The 21239-nt window shown below is 37.0% G+C and overlaps 1 protein-coding gene across 1 annotated transcript; it reads right to left on the minus strand.

Annotated features, from left to right (window-relative positions):
• Positions 1 to 18: 18 nt before the first annotated feature.
• On the minus strand, positions 19 to 8440 carry LOC127620162 (formyl peptide receptor 2-like). Its single transcript, XM_052093280.1, has 3 exons — positions 8328 to 8440; positions 3498 to 4047; positions 19 to 3259 (listed from the first exon to the last, which is right to left on the minus strand). Exons 2-3 carry the CDS (start codon positions 4044 to 4046, stop codon positions 2777 to 2779), a joined length of 1032 nt encoding a protein of 343 aa, XP_051949240.1. The 5' UTR covers position 4047; positions 8328 to 8440; the 3' UTR covers positions 19 to 2776.
• Positions 8441 to 21239: the final 12799 nt, after the last annotated feature.

The raw sequence follows: 21239 nt of genomic DNA on the forward strand, positions 1-21239 counted from the left end.
GTAATCCCATGCTGATAAGAAAAAGATTTATTAATACAAAGAATGCAGGAGATCAGGATAAGCATAATTTATATAAATAAAAAAAAAGTTTTTATTCATACATTAAAACTGAAATGCATAGGATATAATGCAGTCAACTTGCTAAACATATATAAAAAATGATTTATGACATCTAGACTTGCCAGCTGACTATTCGCTCAGTATTGTTAGATATGTATTACAATAGTGCAGAGTTATCTGATGGACTTGTCTAACAAACAAGAACAAGTTGCATTCATTGAGCTCTCTCCCTGGTAGCACCCTTGAATCGCCCAGACGTCTATTTGATGTGTGTGTTTACATTTGGAAGATGCATTTTTTAGTTTGTTAGCTCATCTGCAATAGGTCTTAAAGACATTTCCTCTCAGAGGTGTAAATCAGACCTTTTTAAGATGTTTAGTAGATGTTTATAATATTGTGATGATTTCCTGATGAAATTGCGGAGACTTATTTGTTCTAACTGGGCTCAGGCCCAAAACATATATGTGAATGCAAACAATTATAGCTAATCGAGCTTGATTTCGTACTTCATTTTGTTCAGAAATGTGTCATGCTGCAATCTACAAAGCAACGTGTTGCATTCTCAGCATTGTCATAATGGCCGATATTGCCAGGGGTTAAATTGTGCTGATCGTCCTGGCACCTTTGATTTTTTATTTGATAGTTTTTTGTTAATCCATTCAATTTCTTGTGTACACTGCTGCAGTTTTGGTTTGATCCATTTCACACAATCCATCCTCATTTAGGCCTTGTATTTGCTCAAAAAACCTTTCAAATTCATAATGCTTTGCTCTAGTCAGTTGCAGATGCTGGTAAAGACAGCATATTAGAAGCAGTATGGAATCACGTCATATCTGGCCTAATGCACCACCACTTGATTTTAAGGTTCCACCATCACCAACGTCTCAAATTAACCCCTGCATAGTAGACCCAGATAGAACTTTGTGTTTTAGATCTTTTAATCTGGATATCATCTCAATCTAATTAACATCTGCTAAACATCTTAAAAAGATCAGATTTACAAAACATTCTTATTCATGAAGGTCTCAAAGACATCTACTGAATGTCTTATTGAGATCTGAGACATACTTATTGACATATGTTTTATAGATGTATTACAGATGAGCAAACAACATAAAATAGAAGTCTTCCAGATGTAAACACACATCAAATAGACGTCTGGGTGATGTGCATGTGCTATCGGGACATTCATGTCAGCTGTTTGCTTCTAAAATCAGTTTTCTCTGTTCTTTCAATGCGGAGCAGCCGTTTGAAGAGAATCTAGCGGAGTCATTTATTTGAAGTAGATATGTTTATAGCAAGCTACCAGAATAATAGCACATGCAGGTTAATGGCATAGACATTTGAAAGTAACTCTATAGCTCCCCCGAGAACTGAATTTGTTGCCACCAGAATTTCAGAAATTAACAAGGGCTCTTTAAAAAGATTTAGGACAAGAAATTGCACTCTCTCCCATTTCTTTCTTTTAGTTTTTAACATTTTTAACATGTAAGTTTGATATATTTAGCAATACTGCATTCTAGTCCTAGGTCTGACTTGTGTATTATTTACAACTCCTTTTTTATTTCATGTTGATTTGATTATAAAGAAGAGTAATACTTGCACTGATTTTATTTCTATTAATTAATTCAATTTAAAGGCTGTTCTGAAATTTCCACGAGACTAAGCAATTGAATTAGACATGTCCCCTTTTTCCAAAACACCACCCACCAAAGATAACGTTGAGACCAGATATTTTAAAACTCTTATTTCAGGACTCATTGCACTTCTTTTAGTGATATCTTAAAGGGAGAAGGAACATTTTCTGCATACTATTGCATAACATTTTTTTTTTTAAATAAATAAAAAGAAATCGCTTACAGTTTACAGGATAATTCACCCAAAAATAAAAAATTCTCTCATCATTTACTCACCCTCATGCAATCCCAGATGTGTATGACATTCAGCATTTTCTGCAGAACATAAATTAAGATTTGAAAAATATCTCAGCTCTGTAGGTCCATTTAAAGCAAGTTAATGGTGAAAAAACTTTGAAAGCACATAAAGGCAGCATAAAAGTAATCCAGAAGACTTCAGTGGTTTAATCCATGTAAGAACAGAACAAATGTAAATCCTTTTTCACTGTACGTCTTGACATCTGCAGTCTCCTTGGTGATGCAATGGCAAGATGTACAGTGAAAAGGTGAGATATATATTGGTTTGTTCTCACCAAAACCGAGGATCGTTTCAGAAGACATTGATTAGAACACTGTATGTACTACTTTTATGCTGCCTTTATGTACTTTTTGGAACTTCAGAGTTTTGGTCACCATTCACTTGCATTGTATGGACCTATAGAGCTGAGATATTCTAAAAATCTTCATTTGTGTTCTGCTGAAGAAAGAAAGAAAGAAAGAAAGGTATACACTTCTGGGATGTCAAGAGAGTGGATATATATGATGAGAGAATTTTCATTTTTGGGTGAACTATCCCTTTAAGTAATTGGCATTAAATGAGCAAAATAGGCCTTTCATAGGTAAAAAAAAAAAAAATCCTCATAAAAAGGTAAGCAATGCTCCTGAAAATCAATTAAATTTGGAAAAAATGTTGCCCAATAATAAAAATGTGAAGTTCTGACACTGGTACAAGGGGGACTGCAATCTTGCACATTGCATTCAAATTTTTTTATTAAAGTTTGTTTCTGGTCTTAAACATTAGTCATGTCATCAATTTTATCTCAAACTTTGCTTGCGATCTTTGGAATGGAATTACAGCTTTCTTCCCCAGTGCCTTCCTGGGACTCCACAGTGTAGCCATCTTCCATTAGTGCTCGGCGATAAATTCCTGACAGACTTTGTTTGAAGCGTTGCCTAACATTCAGTCCCATGCAGAAGTACAGCAATGGGTTCACGCAGCTGTTGAAATAGGCTAAACCCTTAGCAATAGGAAGGCCTAGTTTGACTGCTTGGCTCTTCTTGTCCACCATTTTGGCAAGCAGTAGGCAATGGTAGGGGGCCCAGCATAAGAAAAAGGCACAGACAAGTCCGGCAAGAATTCGGAGAGGCCGTGATTTGCCAGGGAACCGAGTTCTACGTATACCGATACCAGCTAGTATGTAGCAGATGAGAACGACCAGGAAGGGCAACAGGAATCCACATAAGAAACGGATGCTGTATAAGGCGTTCCTTGCTACAATGTCAGTCTCTGATGATTCTTTCACCTGCAAGATTTTAGACAAAGTATATCAACTTTGTAAGTCATTATAAATGATGGCAAACTGATCTTAATTTACTGCAATATAAGGAAGTACAAATTTAAAGCAATAGTTCACCCAAAAAAATTACATTTGTTGAAATTGTAAATTATAATTTTTTTAAGGAACTACTCATTTTATGATTTATTTTATTAAATATTGGCAAATATAAAAAATTAAGAAAGTATTGCAAAGTTGTTCTCACCTCCAAGGAGCACTTGCTCAAGTTGTTCTTAGAGTAAACCTGCCGGTATACAAAGTATGGTGAACTGAAGATGACCGCCACAATCCAAACCCCTAAACTGACCACACGGGCAGCACATAATGTCCGTCTTTCCCTGGTGAACACTGGACGCCAAACACAGAGCATTCGATCCACACTGATGACAGCCAGAAGAAAGACACTGCAGAACATGTTGGCATACTTAAAGAAGCCATTGAACTTGCAGAGAAACACTCCAAAAGGCCAGTAGTCAAAGAAGATTTTTTTGAGTAGTGAAATGACGCGGGTAAAGCAGAAGATCAGGTCGGCTACAGCAAGGTTGACCAACCATACATTGGTTACATTGGGCTTCATCCGGAAGCCAGCAACCCAGATGACAAAAGTGTTCCCAGTGATGCCCAGGAGAACAGTAATGGTGTAGAAGATAATGGTAATATTATCCATAATAGCATCAATGTCCACTGTAGTTTTCTCATTGTGGGTTGAGATGTCCGAGTGAGAATGAAGGAACAAAGTCTTATTGGTGGCCATTCTATAAGCAAGACAAATAATAATGCTTAATTTTTCTGTACATGTCCTGTACACAATTTTCATATCTATCTATCTATCTATCTATCTATCTATCTATCTATCTATCTATCTATCTATCTATCTATCTATCTATCTATCTATCTATCTATCTATCTATCTATCTATCTATACATACATAGGAATAATGGATTTAATAAAACATTTGTTTGAAACACTATATGGTGAAGTAATCACAAATAAAGATATTTCATTATTGAAAATATTTGATTCAGCAGTAAAGAGAAAGAAAGAGCTAGAGCAGAGATTCTACAAGAGGTTGGCAAATTATAAAAACAACAATGACCAATCAAACCATGGTGTAAAGCCTTGTATTTCATACTCACATCAAACACAAGTATATCACGTTTATTGACAGTTCATTTTAGGCTAATGGAAGGGGGCACGGGTCCTGAAAAGATGAAAAGCTATGAAGTATATGAATGTATCATAAAATTTGCAACTACACTGGCATTTGTTTTTATTAGAATGACTCATTTGAATTTTACAGACACAAGCAAGATAAGCTCTTCTACAAAAAAGTAACAATACAGGACATGGGACTTGGTGTGAAATTGAGAATAGAAATAACTATTTGTTAGTGATTGAATTAACTTATAGTGAATTTAGCACAATTGATCTGCAAGGCCACATCACTAGCAATCAAAGGTCATGGATTTATTTTTTATTAATTTTTTTGTATCGAAAAATGTATATGCATACAGAGAAGGCTTTTTCTGTCATTCCTGTGTCAACAAAATCTTTCTTATTTTATTTATTTTTATGTTTAGTTTTCATCACATTATATGTTTTCACTTCCCACTTACCCAATACTGAAAACAGAAGTTTCCTTTGTGCAGATTTAGCATGCTCAAATGTGCTTTGAGCATTTACAAATCTACTAACAATTCATAAAATTGAATTGATCAATCCTTAACTAAATGAAATTAAAAAAAAGATATATATTTTAAGCTTTGCTATTTTGACGTTGTTAAAGATTACACATTTGAATTTGATGGAAATGTATTATTAAATGAAATGCATAAATCTTAAAAATAGGCTAAACATTAATTTTTTGAGTGTACAAAAATTTTTGAGTGCACTTCTGTCCTCTCTTTGTGTTTATGGGGTGGTTATTTTTGTGGTCTGTGCACCTACAAACCCTGTTTTGTTTTTACTTCTTAGCAGGAGTCCTTCGCAGCTTTTCATGGGGTGGTTATGAAATAATATTTTAAACTATATTTCAGACATAGTGCTGAATTTAATTCTGTATATTTTAAACATAGATTAATTATTCTAAATGGCCTTTCAAAAGGTAATGCCATTTCATGTGACTGATGCACACAGCTCTTACTCAGAGTCTGTTTTAAAATAACTGTCTGGAAAAAAGGAGGTAAAAAAAACTCTGAACCTTTCACCTTCAACAAAATACAGAAGTGGAATGAAAACATTGTTCTTAAAATGTAGAGTTAAAATAACTGCCTGGATGGATCTTGCTGAAATATTCAGCTGAAATCGAGAGAGAAAAAAGTAAAGAGAACTACGCACATCACGCTAATGTATTCGCTAATGTATTTCCAGCATGCAATTTGCATAAATACATTATGCAATTTGCATACCATCATTGTGATGTGCATGTAAAGTGTTGAGACCCATGCGTGTCTTCTTGACAAGTTTAAGTTTACATATGATAACACTGACCATCAAATCGCAAAGAGTCCAAGTAAAAAAATAAGAAGGGAAAACTAAGGACTGTCCCAAAAACACTCATGTGAACTGAACTACCTGAACTAATTTTCAGGGTCTGCCATTGCTAGTTTGAAAGATGCTCTCAAGCCTCCATTACTAATAATAAAAAAAACCAACACATTAAAACTAGTAACGGCAGCTTGAACTGTTTCTAACAAGTTATTGGAGAAACAAGGATGTATGTGTGAGTGTATGAGAGAGAGAGAAAGAGCGAGATGCTGCCATACATGCTATCAGAATTATCCTATGAGTATTTCACTCATGTTTAAGTGTTTTGTTGTCAAAGAGAAAACATGTTGGACTTCTTATATATTTCTTGAGAAACTCTTTATTTTGACACCGACACAGAAAGCGTTCTCTCCTCTGCCATGTTGAAGGTTTACATCTACTTCAAACTAATATTGCGACTCCCAGCTGTGATCAGCAGTAATGCTGAAGCTGTTAGTTTAACTCTATTTCTCAGCTATAGTGTAGTAGTAATTCGAGTGATCATTGAGTTAGAGATGAAGAAACTTCAATGACTTCAAAGTTATTTTCACACTTACTGACAACGCCATTTGCCAACGTCAGCTCAACTCACTCACGGCACAAGTGAGATGGTCTTTTGTCGCCAACTTGCTTAAATCGATAATGTCATAGGGATGAACACAAATTCACATGTCTAACTGCTGTCACACATATGCACTGCTCTTACCACTTTTTGAATGCCATGAAAACAAGCGTAGTGATTCAAACCATAAAGCGTCCCAGTGCTGATGATCTGAGCTATCAGCCCTCTTGTCCAATCAGAAGGCAGAAACTAACTGTTGTATAACAAGTTATATTGTTTTAAGTCAACTTGATATTCTGTTTAAACAATTTTAACTCTTTAGTTGACAACTTTTTTTGTTTTTTTTTCCTCCTGATTTCTCCCCAATTTGGAATGCCCAATTCCCAAAGCTCTAAGTCCTCATGGTGACATAGTGACTCTTAATCCATGTGGTGGAAGACGAATCACATGTCTATCCACGCATCATATCATGTGGCTTGTTGAGCATGTTACCATATAGACCTAACGCATGTGGAGCCTTTACGCTATTTTCTGCTGCACGCTCACCACTCACCACACGCCCCACCGAGAGAGAGAACCACATTTAGCGACCACGAGGAGTTTAACCCAACGTGACTCTACCCACCCTAGCAACCAGGTCAATTGGTTGCTTAGGAAGACTGACTGGATTCAATCAGCACGCCCTGGATTTGAACTTGCGGCTCCAGGTGTGGTAGTCAGCGTCTTTACTTGCTGAGCTACCCAGGCCCCCCTTTAGTTAGCACAACTTAAAATTTTAAGGCAGCACAATTTAACAGTGTATCACATTCATTAATTTTACTTTTTCAAATGCAACTTATTTCCCAAAAAATCTTTCTAATGCACAGAGAAATAACATTTCCTAAAGTTGCAAACTTGATATGTTCCGCTTGTACAAGGTATCTGGTCCATTGCCATATAGTAAGTGGTTCATCATAAAGCAAGGCAAGGCAATTTATTTATAAAGTACAATTAAAAACAACTATTGACTATAACAGACTATTGACCAATGTGCTGTGCATTAATACAAATTATTTAAAAAAATAAACAAAGGGACAGACAATTCTCAACTCACAGTTTAACTAAAAGCCTGGGAGAATGAGTTCAAAGTATTCAAAGTGTGGTTGCTATGCTGGTCTTGCGAGCTACACCACACTAACCACACAAGGAGATAAACATGATAGGGGTTGTCCAGCAACCAAGAGGATCTAGTTTGTAAAACTGAAAGGATTTACTTAGAAGCAATAATAGTGCCATATAGATTTTTAATTACACTGATGAATCATGGGGAGGTTACTACATCTTATTTCAGGATTCACTTTGCATTTAGGATTTCAGACATTTTCTTAAACTTTGCTAAATTATTTACTCATGTAATTCTTGAAAGCAATACTGAATTGAGCACTCAAGAAAACCGAAAAGATTTAGATCAAGAATTTTTTTTTACAACATCAGATTAATTAGTTGTGTTTTTATGGTAAAGCAGGACACATTGGAAAAAAGATAAATTGGAAAAACACAAATAAACCAGAACATTTAGAGAAAATACAGAGGAAATTATGTTTACTTAAACATATACTATTTTTTATGTTAAAAGTTGTCTGTATGCATTATGGACTAATATTAACTAAAAAGAACAATAGTACTTTGATTAATAAATATTTCCCAAGACTAAGAAATGCTGATAAAAAAAGGTTAATTGTTAGTTCATGATACCTAATGCATGTTAATGCAATGTTAAAGAATACAACCTTATTGTAAAGTGTTTCCAAGAAAACATATTTGACATATTTTGCCCTGTTCTCAAATAATAATAATAATAATAATAATAATAATAATAATAATAATAGCTCCATTTAAACTGTTGAAAAAGGATAAATATATTATATATATATATATCTGGTGAAGAATTGTTGTAGTGTTCTTACCTGTAAACTTGTTAATGAGTACTTGTGACTTGTCAGCACAATCAGTCTCAGGAAAAACACTACTGCATAATGTGTGAATGCGTCCAACAGAGTGTGTTTCAGTATTACTGTGTCATTGTTCCTTTAGTGTGCAGATAAATAAACAAGCGACTTGTCTCTGTCTCTCTCTCTCTCTCTCTCTCTCTCTCTCTCTCTCTCTCTCTCTCTCTCTCTTTCTCAACCTCACAACCTTTTTCTCTCTTTCCTTTCCATTTCAGTATTTTATCTCTACAGACTCAAAGGAGACAAACAGGAAGTGGGAGGAGACAAATGCACATGCAAATAAGCACAGAAGCAAAATTACATATGTGAATTTACTTCCATTTTGCCTTAAGTATATTTAAATATATCTAATTACCTATCTAAATATTCTGTCATAAAGCACACACATTTTAAACACAGAAATGCTATATCAAATTACACACAAAATTATATTTATGAGCAGTGAGAATGCAATACAATTGTGTTGAATGTATTTTACACGTATCAGTTCAACAGTATCTATTCAAATCTTGACTAACAATTTTGCCTTCTCTGCATAAATTAATGTTTGCATATTTAAACACTTTTCATATCTGGTTCTCTTTGTTAATGTGACCAATTTTATAACAGTTTTTCTCGATTGCTAACACACATTTCTGGAATGTGTACTACGTTTTCTCAAAACCCGAAACACACATCTTGATACTCCATTTTGCCCTTGACTTTTGACCCATATATAACCATTATAGTCAAAACCATATTATCTGTCCTAGAAACAAATCTTTGCATTCAAATTACACACAAAACTAAAATCAACCTTCTGAATACCTTTTACACACTGCTGGGAGGAATTGAAATTTTATAATAACTATTATAAAAAAGTTTTCATGAACCAATAACTATAACTTGTTGTGTGAGAGAAAGGACCACAGGCTCTTATGTAACAGGAGCCAGCTGGTAGCCAGCTTCCTTGTTAGCGTACCCGCCTCTCACGCCAGAGGCGCCGGTTCGAGTCCCGTTTGGACCGGGGCGAGCAGGGGCGGTTACAATGGTGCCATGACCTGGATGTGAGTGAGGTTTATGGGGGTGAGTGTAGCAGGAGCCAGCTGGTAGATAACTGTGCAGTGTGTAAACCTCACTCTACTGACCACGAGTGGTGCACTAGCAACTGACGCTAGAGGCTGTAGGCTTTAGCCTCCTTGTTAGAACACCCACCTCCCACACCGGAGACGCCTATAGTTCTCGCCCTGGGGCATCGGTCAGAATGCAGACAAAAGGCAGGAATCAGTTCACATACTTTACTGAACCATTTGTTTGACAGCACAGACATACATTAGACTGCAATGATGTCACATTGGCATAGTTCAGACACAGAGTTGGACATAGTGTTTGAAGCTCAGCTTATAATGATGTATATATTAGGTTTTGGAGTTACATATGTGTAACTCCAAAAGTTACATATGTGTGACAGCAAATAAACAAACAATAATAGATGTTACATGTATAGAGAAACCTTATTTATAGATTCTTTTAAGTTTAACACCATGCCAGGCTCCATATAAACAACATGAACAGAAAAGTTATAAATTATAAATCACCATTACCATAGGCATCCTCAGAGCATAGGTAGGTGACTGATCCATATGCTCTCTCAGATGCATTGCAGAACACATGGACATCTCTAGTCACATCTGGCTGGTCCATACTTGTGGGAACATAGCTGTGAGGTAAGGTGATCCATGCATTCCAGGCTTGAAGCAGCTCCACAGGCAGTAATGGGTAATCCCATTATCTTTGTTTATCCCAGTCGCTGCACAATCACCTTGGCAAGTTGTGTATGGAAGTATGAGTCCCAAAGGGTCATATTGTCTAGCCAATATGCAGTACACATTGTACATGGTTGTTGGGCCATAATCCTTTGATCGATGTTTATCAGTATGGCAGTGCCATCTTAGTCCTAGTGTAGACTCCTGAATGTCAGGTGAGTTTTGAGTGAGCCACAGTTCGGAGTTCAGAACTCGTAATTTGTCGAGTAGTTCTTTGGCTTTAGCATTTGATGATAGACTTTGTAAAGAGTTGTCCACGTAGAAACACCTGTCAACTGAGTTTCTGGCATCTCCATTTTTGCTGTGATCATGGATGTGCTTCTGGAGAGCAAAGGTGGCACAACAAGGAGAACATGTTGTACCAAATGACATAACCTGCCACTCATAGACAGCAAGCAGCACATCACAGCAGAGGTTTTGCCACACAAAGCAAAGGGGCCTGTCCTCAGGTAGAAGACATACTTGATGGAACATTGCCTTTATGTCCCCACTTATAGGGATGGCATGCTCTTGAAAGTTAAGCAGGAACCCCAGGAGCAAAGGACCAAGGGTAGGCCCAGGAAGAAGAGATTCATTGAGGTTACGGCTCTGAAACTGGTAAGAACAATTTAATACTAGGTGTTTTTTTCTGTTGTGCTGCACCAGATGATGGGGAATGAACCATGATTCCTCACTCTGCACAGTCTCTTCCATGATCAGCTTATGTACTGAGCCTGCCAGTTCAAGTTTGATCATCTCTGTTGTATATGCTGAGGCTTTATCATCATCTTTAGCGAGCAGTTTCTCTATACCTCTGAGGCTTGGCATGACAGCATTTTGGTTGCATGGAAAGAGGAAGCATTTCTTTTCCATAGCAGAGGTGTGGCATAGTGCTGAACCTTGTTATGCTCTACACTAATGGTTTGCTTTCCAGCAGTGTGAGAGCCTCTTGATCCTCTCGTGCTCAAGTTGCCTGTTTCTCTGATTTGAATGGCAGGGTGTCCATCTGCCACAACATCTCCACATTTCTCTTTAATTCCACTGTGTGTCTGAGTCTCTGTGGTGATGAGTGGGTAACTGAATGGGACTCAACTGAGGACCAATTGTGCTGGTTAGAGTTTACTTATTGAACAGCAGTGTTTTCTAAATCACAACATGGTGACAATTGTGTCTTAAAGTGAGAGGTGTGTTTAGACCTTTGCAAAGAAGTGTGAATGAACCAGAGAAATATGGCAAAAAGGATAAATAGTGTTTATAGACTGGGGTAAATGGTCTGCTGGGAATTGACAAAACGGTTTTGTGAGAATGGCTTATATTACCAAATTTTGCGTATTAGCAATCTTGAAAAACTGTAATACAAGTTGTCCATCTTGAGCTAAACAGTATTTGCTCTTACTTAGGGTTAAAAGACTGTTATCTGCAAGTTCTCTCCAAAGGGTTTAGAATTATTTTTAGCACAATTCCAGTGAAAACACTGTTAGTTAAAGTGAAATTTTCAGTTTAACAAGAAATAGTTCCTCATAACATTTCCACTGCTCTTAAAGAAATGCTCTAAATTTGTTTTTTAAAGAACTAGTTTCTGAGAAAGTTGTTCAAAGTGTGTTCATAGTTTATGATCTCTGTAGCTGTGCAGAAGTGAAAAATAAGTTATAATGCCAACCAAAATATATATCACCTGACCAGATGTATAGATTAGATTTGTAATTCAAGAAATCTAAATTTCCATTATCTTTTTATACCGTTATGCATGCTTGACATCTAGCTGTTTGTAAGTTTTGTATAGCACCAGAATCAAGGAATCAAGGTCTTGCTGTTGTTGGTAAATACTAATAGTTATCTCACAAAAATAAATCAATAAATAAGTTGACTCAACATTAGTTAACTTATATTATTATTAGTTTTAATTCAGTTACAGTAACTCTATAAAGCCTAAAGTTGTCATTAATAAAAACAATCAAGTGTTCCTAATTAAACAGTACTTGAAATGTCACATTTTGGAATCATAACTCAAATATTTATTTTCTTTACATTTACATACTACTAACTCAGAATTATCAAGTACACAATTGTGGCTGTGTGGGAAACCCATAAGCCCTTGAGCTTGAATAAATGATTTATGTTTGGTCAAGACAATGGAACTTATTGGGAAATATAATAATTATAAACAAATCTGTTAATGCTGATTGATACACTATCTTTGTTAGATTAATAATAGATCTACAATATAAATATATTTATTTATTTCAGTCTGGGTAATGTTATATAAGAGTTTTAAAATAAAAGTCAATTTTTTTTATTTCTTATGGTGGGTCCCTAATGCCTTATGCCCTGGTTTTATTATTTAAGAATATTGTTGTCGTTTTGTTGTGGTTAATAATTGTGATTTGTGTTAAGTCACCATTTGGGTGATTAATGTTACCTCTGGTGAACTTGGAACCTGTTAAATTTAAGTCATTCATCTCTATTCAATTGTACTTTACAAGAGTGCAGAATTATGTGAAGAAGTGCTGAGGAGAATGCAATGTGCCTGGAGTCCAATCATAATTTCCCTTGTGCTATAACTCAATTTAAATAATTAAATAAAAACAATGTTACTTTAATCGCAGAAGAGTTCATTTTACTTCATTTTAAACTGCACTTAAAAAAAAAAAAACACAAAAACAACGATTGACACATGAAAAAACACATGACAACTAAAGAGAGGAACCAAAAACTTCGGTTTAAGCTTTTTGCCCTCTATTTTACATTCTTGCATAAGATTTCATTTGTTTTCCTTCCTGATTTGTATAATTTTTTTAATAACTCTGCTGAAAAAACATTTGTAATATTATAGTCTATTTACAGTCATTTATAACAGATTCAAACATGGCTCATTCAAACATAATTAAAAAATTAAAATAATCAGAATCCAAATAGATGGAGAGTTAAGCTACCATGTTTAAGTTAAAAAATATATATTGAAGAAAAGTTGAAGAAAAAAATGATAAAATGGTTGCTCTAAAAATGTTTAATTTTAACTTTGTCACCAGTTACTTTTCTTCCACACTTTTTCTTTATACAAATGCAGAAATGGTTTGGCACATGAGGCTATATAACTATTAAAAAGTATCTGTAAGTGCCAGTTTATGGCTAACCTACTTTAGTGTATGATTGAGGCCTTCTCTTGAGAAAGTTTAAAAAGGAAGTAAATATAATTTTTACCACAGCGTACAGAATGGTAATTGCTTCATTTGCACTTGCACTGGTTAAAAAAAAAAACAGCAAAACCCAACATATCAGGGAAAACCCCGCTACCGGAAGACCAATTAATGTTGAGAATAATATTAGGAGGAGTCAAGAGAGAGGAAGCGAGACAAAAGTGGAAAGAGCTGGGCCGGAGACAAAAGTTGAAAGAGCAGTGTCCTGCGGGAGTGATAAACAAGCAAAGATAAAGTTTATTTATTAAAACCCTGAGTATAGAAGATACATTGGATGGTGACAATGATATGAACATATATTATAAGGAAGTGAGATACAACAAAAGGATAAAAGGAGCTAATATGGGTGATGAAGCTGAATATGAACAAACATCACATGCTACGAACAGGAATGTTAGGAATTTGTATACAAATGAGGATGATGGGAATGAGATTAAAGTTATGACCTCTTTCATCAAACAGGCAGAACAGTTTATAAATACATTGAAACTATCTAAGGCAATAGAGAAAGAAATAGGAATGGTGAAAGAGGCATCATGTCTAAGAAATGGGAGCGTGCTAGTCTCATCTAGTGTAAAGTGATAAAAATGAAGATGCTAGCAGGTGGCAGGGCTATGTGTACTGAAGTAGGCATTAAAAGAAGAGGAGTTATTAAAAGAGTGCCCATTATTGTGTCAATGGAAGAAATTAAAAAGGAAGTTTGGTAGGGGGTAAGGTCATAACAGCCAGAAGATTGATGAGAAGGGAAGACAATGAGAAATGCAAAAATCTGTCAGTTATGATTCAATTTGATGAACCATCACTGCATCGAATGGAAGACTTGGATTTATTAACTTCCCGGTAAGAGAACATGTACCTCCATTCCTACAATGTTTTAAATGTCAATGTATGGGGCATTCAGCGCCTGTGTGCTAAGGAAATGTGTTATGCGAAATGTGGGGGCGATCATGAGTATGGTAAGTGTGAGGAGGGAGCAAGAATGAAATGCTGCAATAGCGGGGAGGGCATAGAGCTGCATATGCAGTATATCCAGTAATGCAGCAAGCACAATGTTGTGTTGTGTTATTGCAATGAGAAACCGCTTGACGGTGCTGTTGGAAAAAAGTATTGCGATTTTGACTACGGAGAGGGAGAAAAATAAAGGCTGGATGAAAGACAGTCGCATGTTTCTCTGACAAATACTTTATTTCCTTTTCTACAAATGTAGTATACCACATTTTTGGCAATGAGGATGGCCATTTCTGTGCCTTAACCTGCGCACCATACATGCCTTTCCTTAATTGGTTGAAAATATTCTAGAACTAATTGGCCCAAGGTAAGGAAGCATGCAGTTCTTCTTCATGCACTTGGTACAGAGGGACAAAGACAGTTCTATACTTTACCAGATAAGGGTACTAACTACACTTCTGCCATAGAAGGACTGAAAAAGCACTTTGTTCCCAAAATGTATGTGATTGCAGAATGTCACAAATATTGGCAGAGACCACAGAGACCTGATGAGACGATTACACAGTTTATGGCTTCGCTACGTAAGCTAGCTGCAATGTGTGAATTTGGTGACATGGAGGAGCAAATGCTTCGCGATCAACTCCTAGAGCGTGTTGCCAATACGCGAATATGGGACAAACTCTTGCTGGAATCTGATCTGACCCTGGCTAAAGCTACTACATTGGCTTTGCAAATCGAGGATGGATTATGGAACGCTAACTTCCTCTCCAATGCTACTATTGCTGCTGCTGCATCGGTGAGAGCAATACACAAACAGCTGAGGAAGAATCGCCAGTCAGGAAAGAGAACGCTGGGTTCAATGACTACACCTGCCACAGTTCAAACTACTGGGAATCATCGCTCCATAACCACTTTGCTAATAACCACCTTGCTAATAAGAAGGGAAGCCATCTCAGCTTCTGCTGTACTAGCACAGCATCTAGTTTGAGTTGTATTTTGTGCACAGATCCTTTTGTACATCCGATCTCCTGTACCTGAATCTCTGGGACCACCTGTGATATTGTGTTTGGGACTCTATATGCCCTCTGCACAGTAAGCATGTCATTAGGGCTTGTAACAGTAATGACTTTGTTACCCTCAATATGCATATGCAGTGAAGCAATGAAATTTAGTCCTAATGTCCCATGCCTGATGCCCCATGCCCGACTTAGCCACAATAAATGAGCCTGTAGAAGAATGTCCATCATGAGTTATTGTACCATGCATACACACTTTAACGGGTCTGTTCTCTCTTGTGTATGTGAGTAGGTTCACTCTAGCCTCAGCAAGGTAACTTGTAGGAAAGAGGTTCTGGTAAGTGCTCTCTGGAATAATAGAAATGGATGAACCTGTATAGCATCATTAGAATGTCTCTTTGCCTTAATTTGTACAGTACAAAGGATTTTATCCTGCACAGCAGCACCTGTCATATAAGCACAGTCAGTTGAGTTATCACAAACTCATGTACCACCTTTTGACCAGAATGACAAACTTTGGAAAAATGCCTCACTCCCATAGCATTATGAATAATGAGTTTAGTTTGCGTTAAAAGTAGTCATTAATCAATTATAAAATACTGCACCAGATATGATAAGTTATGAAATATTATGTAATTTACCTGAGATAGGTCTAAATATTTAGCTGAAAGTATATAATCAAATATGGAATGAAGGCACAATACCTGTAGAATGGAAAAGGGCAAGAGTAAAGTGATAGCTAAACCAGGGAAAGATATGGAAAAAGCTAATTGTTATAGGACAATAGCCCCTACCTCTAATGTATGCAAAATCATGGAAAGAAATTATTGTAAAAAGCAGGAATTATGTCACCATATCAGAGTGGATTTAGAAAAGGAAGGTCCACTATGTATGCTATAGTTCTATATGAGAATCATGTTAAAAAGTATATCTGCCACTGGTAATGAAAGAATATCTGGTTGCGGCATATTTCACATAGAGAAGGCCTAAACTGAAACTAACGGAGTGGTGGTGGTGTAGTGGCTAAAGCACAGGGCTGTTAATCAGAAAGTCACAGGTTCTAACCCCACGGCCACCACCATTGTGTCCTTGAGCAAGGCACTTAACTCCAGGTTGTTTTGGGGGGATTGTCCCTGTAATAATTGCACTGTAAGTCGCTTTGGATAAAAGCGTCTGCCAAATATGTAAATGTAACTGTCATTGAATGGAAAATTGTATAATTGGTTATTAGATTTTCTTTTTAAATGGACCATTCAAGTAAGAGTTGGAGAGGAATTGTCAGCTCAACATCAAATACTATTTAATTGAATGATACATTATGTGTTTGATAATATTAAAATAAGTATGGGAATGGCTCTTTATGCAGATGACAGAGCAATTGAAGAGGGGTCGAAACCTCAAGATGGTAGTCAAACAAGTGCGGGAAGTAATTGGAAAAGTTGAGGAATGGTCCTTGAACTGGGGTTTCATCAACTACATGACCAACTACTAACTGGTAATCTGGTAATCAGAAGGATGCTGGTTCAAGCCCCACAGCCAACACCATTGTGTCCTTGAGCAAGGCACTTAACTCCAGGTTGCTCCGGGAGATTGTCCCTGTAATAAGGGCTCTGTAAGTCACTTTGGATAAAAGCGTCTGCCAAATGCATAAATGTAAATGTAACTACATGGCATTTAAAAAGAAGAAACTTAAAGAGTATAGCATCATGAAATTGTATGGCCAACCGTTGGAAAGAGTGTTGGTGTTTAAATATCTTGGTTTATGGTTCAATGAGAAATTGAGCTAGAAAAGGTATATTAGTCAATTAGCAAATCAGTAGTAATAAACAAATTAGTAAACAGTTAAGGAGCGGTGGCTGGATGTCATTGGGGTGCTAATTGTGAGACATTATTGTGGATGTTTCAAACCTTGATACGGTCTAGTTTGGATTATGCTAAAGTCTTCAACTCGGCATCAAAAACAGTAATAAAGAAATTGTAACAATACAGGCCAAAGCTCTAAGAATCTGCTGTGGAGCAATTAAAACCTCCCCAGTAAATGCAATTAGTGTTAATGGATGAAATGCCACTGGATTTAAAAAGGGAAAAATTGGCTATGACACAGGAATGATAATTGTATACTAGCTTGCCTCTTAAAAGCTCTCACACAATATTACCCTACAATTGAGCCATAGATGGTCAAGGGAGTATTCAAAGGCACACCTACACGCACTCATTCACGTACATTACAACATTTCTACACACTCTTGCTTACCCTCACCACAATGCAAGTGCTGAAAACCTCAGTGTTTACTTATTGGATATTTAAGTTGGAGAACTAATTGTGTTGTATTTAAATTAACCTTTGTTTCCTTTTTCCCCCTCTTCTTCCCTTTTTCTGCTGAGAACCCAAACATGAACTGATGCACACAATATTATCAATTGTGATTTTCTATGAGAGACAATATAAATTGGAGAAAAAAAACCTTCTTTCAAGTGTTTATGAATTTATTTACACATATTGCATTTAAAGTGTGTGTGATAAAAAGAAAATATCAGTGATCTCCTCTACACCTTTGTGTAATTGGTAGCTTTGAGCTATCCTTTGGGTTAAATTATTACATTTTGACAGGCTTAATCCTGTCTGGCACCCGAAGTTTATTTAAAAATTATTAATTTAAATTGAGTTTAGGGGCTGTCACCATTACAAAAGTGGCATTTACTGAAATTTTGCACAACATTTCACACACTACATTCCACATACTATATTACACTTGCACACAAACATTTTTTACTAATAAAGTTACAGCTCACCCTGTCAAACACCCACCTCCCATATACCGCTCTTCTGTATCTATGTTCTCTCTTCTGACTGACACTGAGTTCTCTAAACTCCTCCTCTCCAACCACCCCACCACCTGTTCCCTTGACCCCATTCCTTCCCAACTTCTCCAGGCCATATCTCAGTCCATACTACCTGCACTCACACACATAATTAACACATCTCTACTTACATGCATTTGCCCCACTACATTTAAACAGGCTCGATTTAACCCCACACAAGTAGAACACAACAGAACACTCTCTCATCCCATTCATGGTGAAAACACTTGAAAGGGCAGTTTTCAATCAGATATCTGACTATCTCTCACAGAAAAAGCTGCTGGATGACAATTAGGTTTCAAAAGTGGACACTACACCGAGACTGCCCTGCTGTCTTTCACTGAGTCGCTGATCCAGATCATCCATACTGATTCTACTGTACTTCTCTGCAACCAATAGACCATACTCTCCAACCTCTCTACTCTGGGCATCACAGGAACTGTGCTTGACTGGTTTAATTCCTATCTCTCAGGTAGGTCCTTCAAGGTAACCTGGAGAGGTGAGGTGTAAAAGTCACTTTTTACTGGGATCCCTCAGTGCTTGGACCACTTCTCTTCTCTATATACACAATATCACTGGGACCCATCATTCAGGCACATGGGTCTCTTACCACTGCTATGCCAATGACACACAGCTCTACTTGTCTTTCCAGCCCAACTACACCACAGTGACTGCTCAAATCATTTCCATGAGCACTTAACCAGTCACTAAAAAAAAATGTTTTTATCTGTTTGGAATACTACTGTGAAACTTTGTAATACAGCACTTTTTGTACAACTGTCTCCTTAAGATGGTTTGCTTACAATGTATTCCTCTTTTGTAAGTCACTTTGGATAAAAGTGTCTGCCAAATTAATACGTGTAAATGTAAATGTACACTACAAAACATTCCAACATGACCAAAACCCCTCCCCTGGAAACCACTTTATTTTCCCCTCCTGTTTTCTCCCAATTTGGAATGTCCAATTGGGACAATGTACACACTAAGTTCTCGTGATGGCGTAGTAACTCACCTCAGTCCGGGTTGCAGAGGATGGATCCCAGTTGCCTCCGCATCTGACACCATCGACTCGCACATCTTATCACGTTGCTCAACGGGCACGCCACCGCGGAGGTACAGTGCTTGTGGAGGCTACATGCAATCCACCGCGGCAACCACGCCAAACTCACCAAGCGCCACACCGAGAGCAAACCACCTTATTGTGATCAAGAGGAGGTTATCAGGGCTCTACCATTTTCATGTCATGCCCTTTGAATTGAAAAATGCCCCTGCAACATTTCAAAAATTGATGGAGACAGTTCTGGGTGAATTACATGGAAAGATTTTTCAAAATCTTGAAAAAGACAAAAGCCTTTGTCTATATTGATGATATATCCTCTATTCACCATCAATAAACTGTGTGCCCCTGCATGACAGGATGAAGTCTGGAACACCCCATCGAGTCCAGATTAATTTTCGGAGAAGCATGGCAATGGTCTGTGCATTGTCATGTAGTCGCTTGTAAGTCTTGTAAATTCCTAAATGGCCACTCATTGGATTGGAGTGGTAATGGTGGGGGATGGAGGGTACAAGGCTACTTGGAATATACACACTCGGTAGTGGAATTGGACTGTTTGATAGATGTGTTTTACAGTACAGTTTATCTTCAACAACCTCATATTGATCTTGTAGATCACTATTGTTCTCTACTAATGCCTTGATAATTTTCTTGATTTCAGGATCTTTGTGTTGCACTTCCCTAATATCAGCAGCTGTGACTGGAAATTCAGAATTCTCCTTTTTGCTGGAGTACAAGTTACATCCAGGTCGAATGGAAATTCTAGACAAAGCATTAGGTGTCACAATTAGTTTCTCTTTAAGGTATTCAATGACAAATTTAAATGTCTGCCGTCTTGGGCCCATTAGATGAGCTGACTGGTGGTCTTGGTGGAACTTACAACCCACTGTAATGCAGAATGGTCTGTGACAGCGATGAATAGCTTGAGTTCTAAATAATGTTGCCATTTCTCCAGAGACCATACCACTGCAAGGCATTCTTTTTCTGTTGTGGTGTAATTTGTTTCTGCTCTGTTTAGTGACTTGCTGGCATAGGCAATCACCACCTCTTCGCCCTGCTCTTTCCACTGTGCCAAGACAGCCCCAAGTCCGATGTCGCTGGCATAGGTATAAACAATAAGTGGAAGTTAGATATTGGGAAGGCCAAGAACAGGAGGTGAGACAAGGCATGATTTCAGTTGTTCAAACTCTTGTTTGCACCTGTGCCAAAACCCAGGAAAAGGGTTTTGGCACCAGTGCGACATGTTCGTGTTTGGGGCAGGTAAAGGAGGAAGTGGAAGTGTGAGTCAATTTTATTACAAACAAATCGCTTTACAGCATAAACAAAACAAAATGCTGCTTTTCAGCATAAACCACACACTCTCTGTAAAAATGGACATGCAGTCTCTGGTGTGTGCCACTTTCTCCCTCTCCCTCTCTCTGTGGTCTGGGTTGCTTTTATCTCCATGTAGCAATTACAGTGGGTATGGAAAGTATTCATACCCCCTTATATTTTTCACTCTTTGTTATATTGCAGCCATTTGCTAAAATCATTTAAGTTCATTTTTTTTCCTCATTATTGTACACAGCACCCCATATTGACAGAAAAACACAGAATTGTTGACATTTTTGCACATTTATTAAAAAAGAAAAACTGAAATATCACATGGTCCTAAGTATTCAGACCCTTTGTTCAGTATTTATGTTGCCAAGCAGTACAGGTTTCAAATAAGGAATTTCGACTACGCCACCCATGGGCATTTCACCCAGGGAAATATAAATGATACCTAAAGATTTAGGTCACACAGGTCCGACTCTCTTAGAAAGGTAGGCAGAAACGTAGGTATTATAAAAAAAATACAATTTTATTATTACAAAATTAGATATTAAGAGGAGAATAATTCACATTAAAATAGTATCCGTTGTAACAGTAACAATTGTATGACGGCTTGTTAGAAGTGCATGACTGACATCAGTTCAAAATAAACAAAAATAAACACATACACAACACTTTACATAACTAATATT

The sequence above is a fragment of the Xyrauchen texanus genome, chromosome 26, assembly GCF_025860055.1.
Source record: "Xyrauchen texanus isolate HMW12.3.18 chromosome 26, RBS_HiC_50CHRs, whole genome shotgun sequence".
Classification (NCBI taxonomy): Eukaryota; Metazoa; Chordata; class Actinopteri; order Cypriniformes; family Catostomidae; genus Xyrauchen; species Xyrauchen texanus.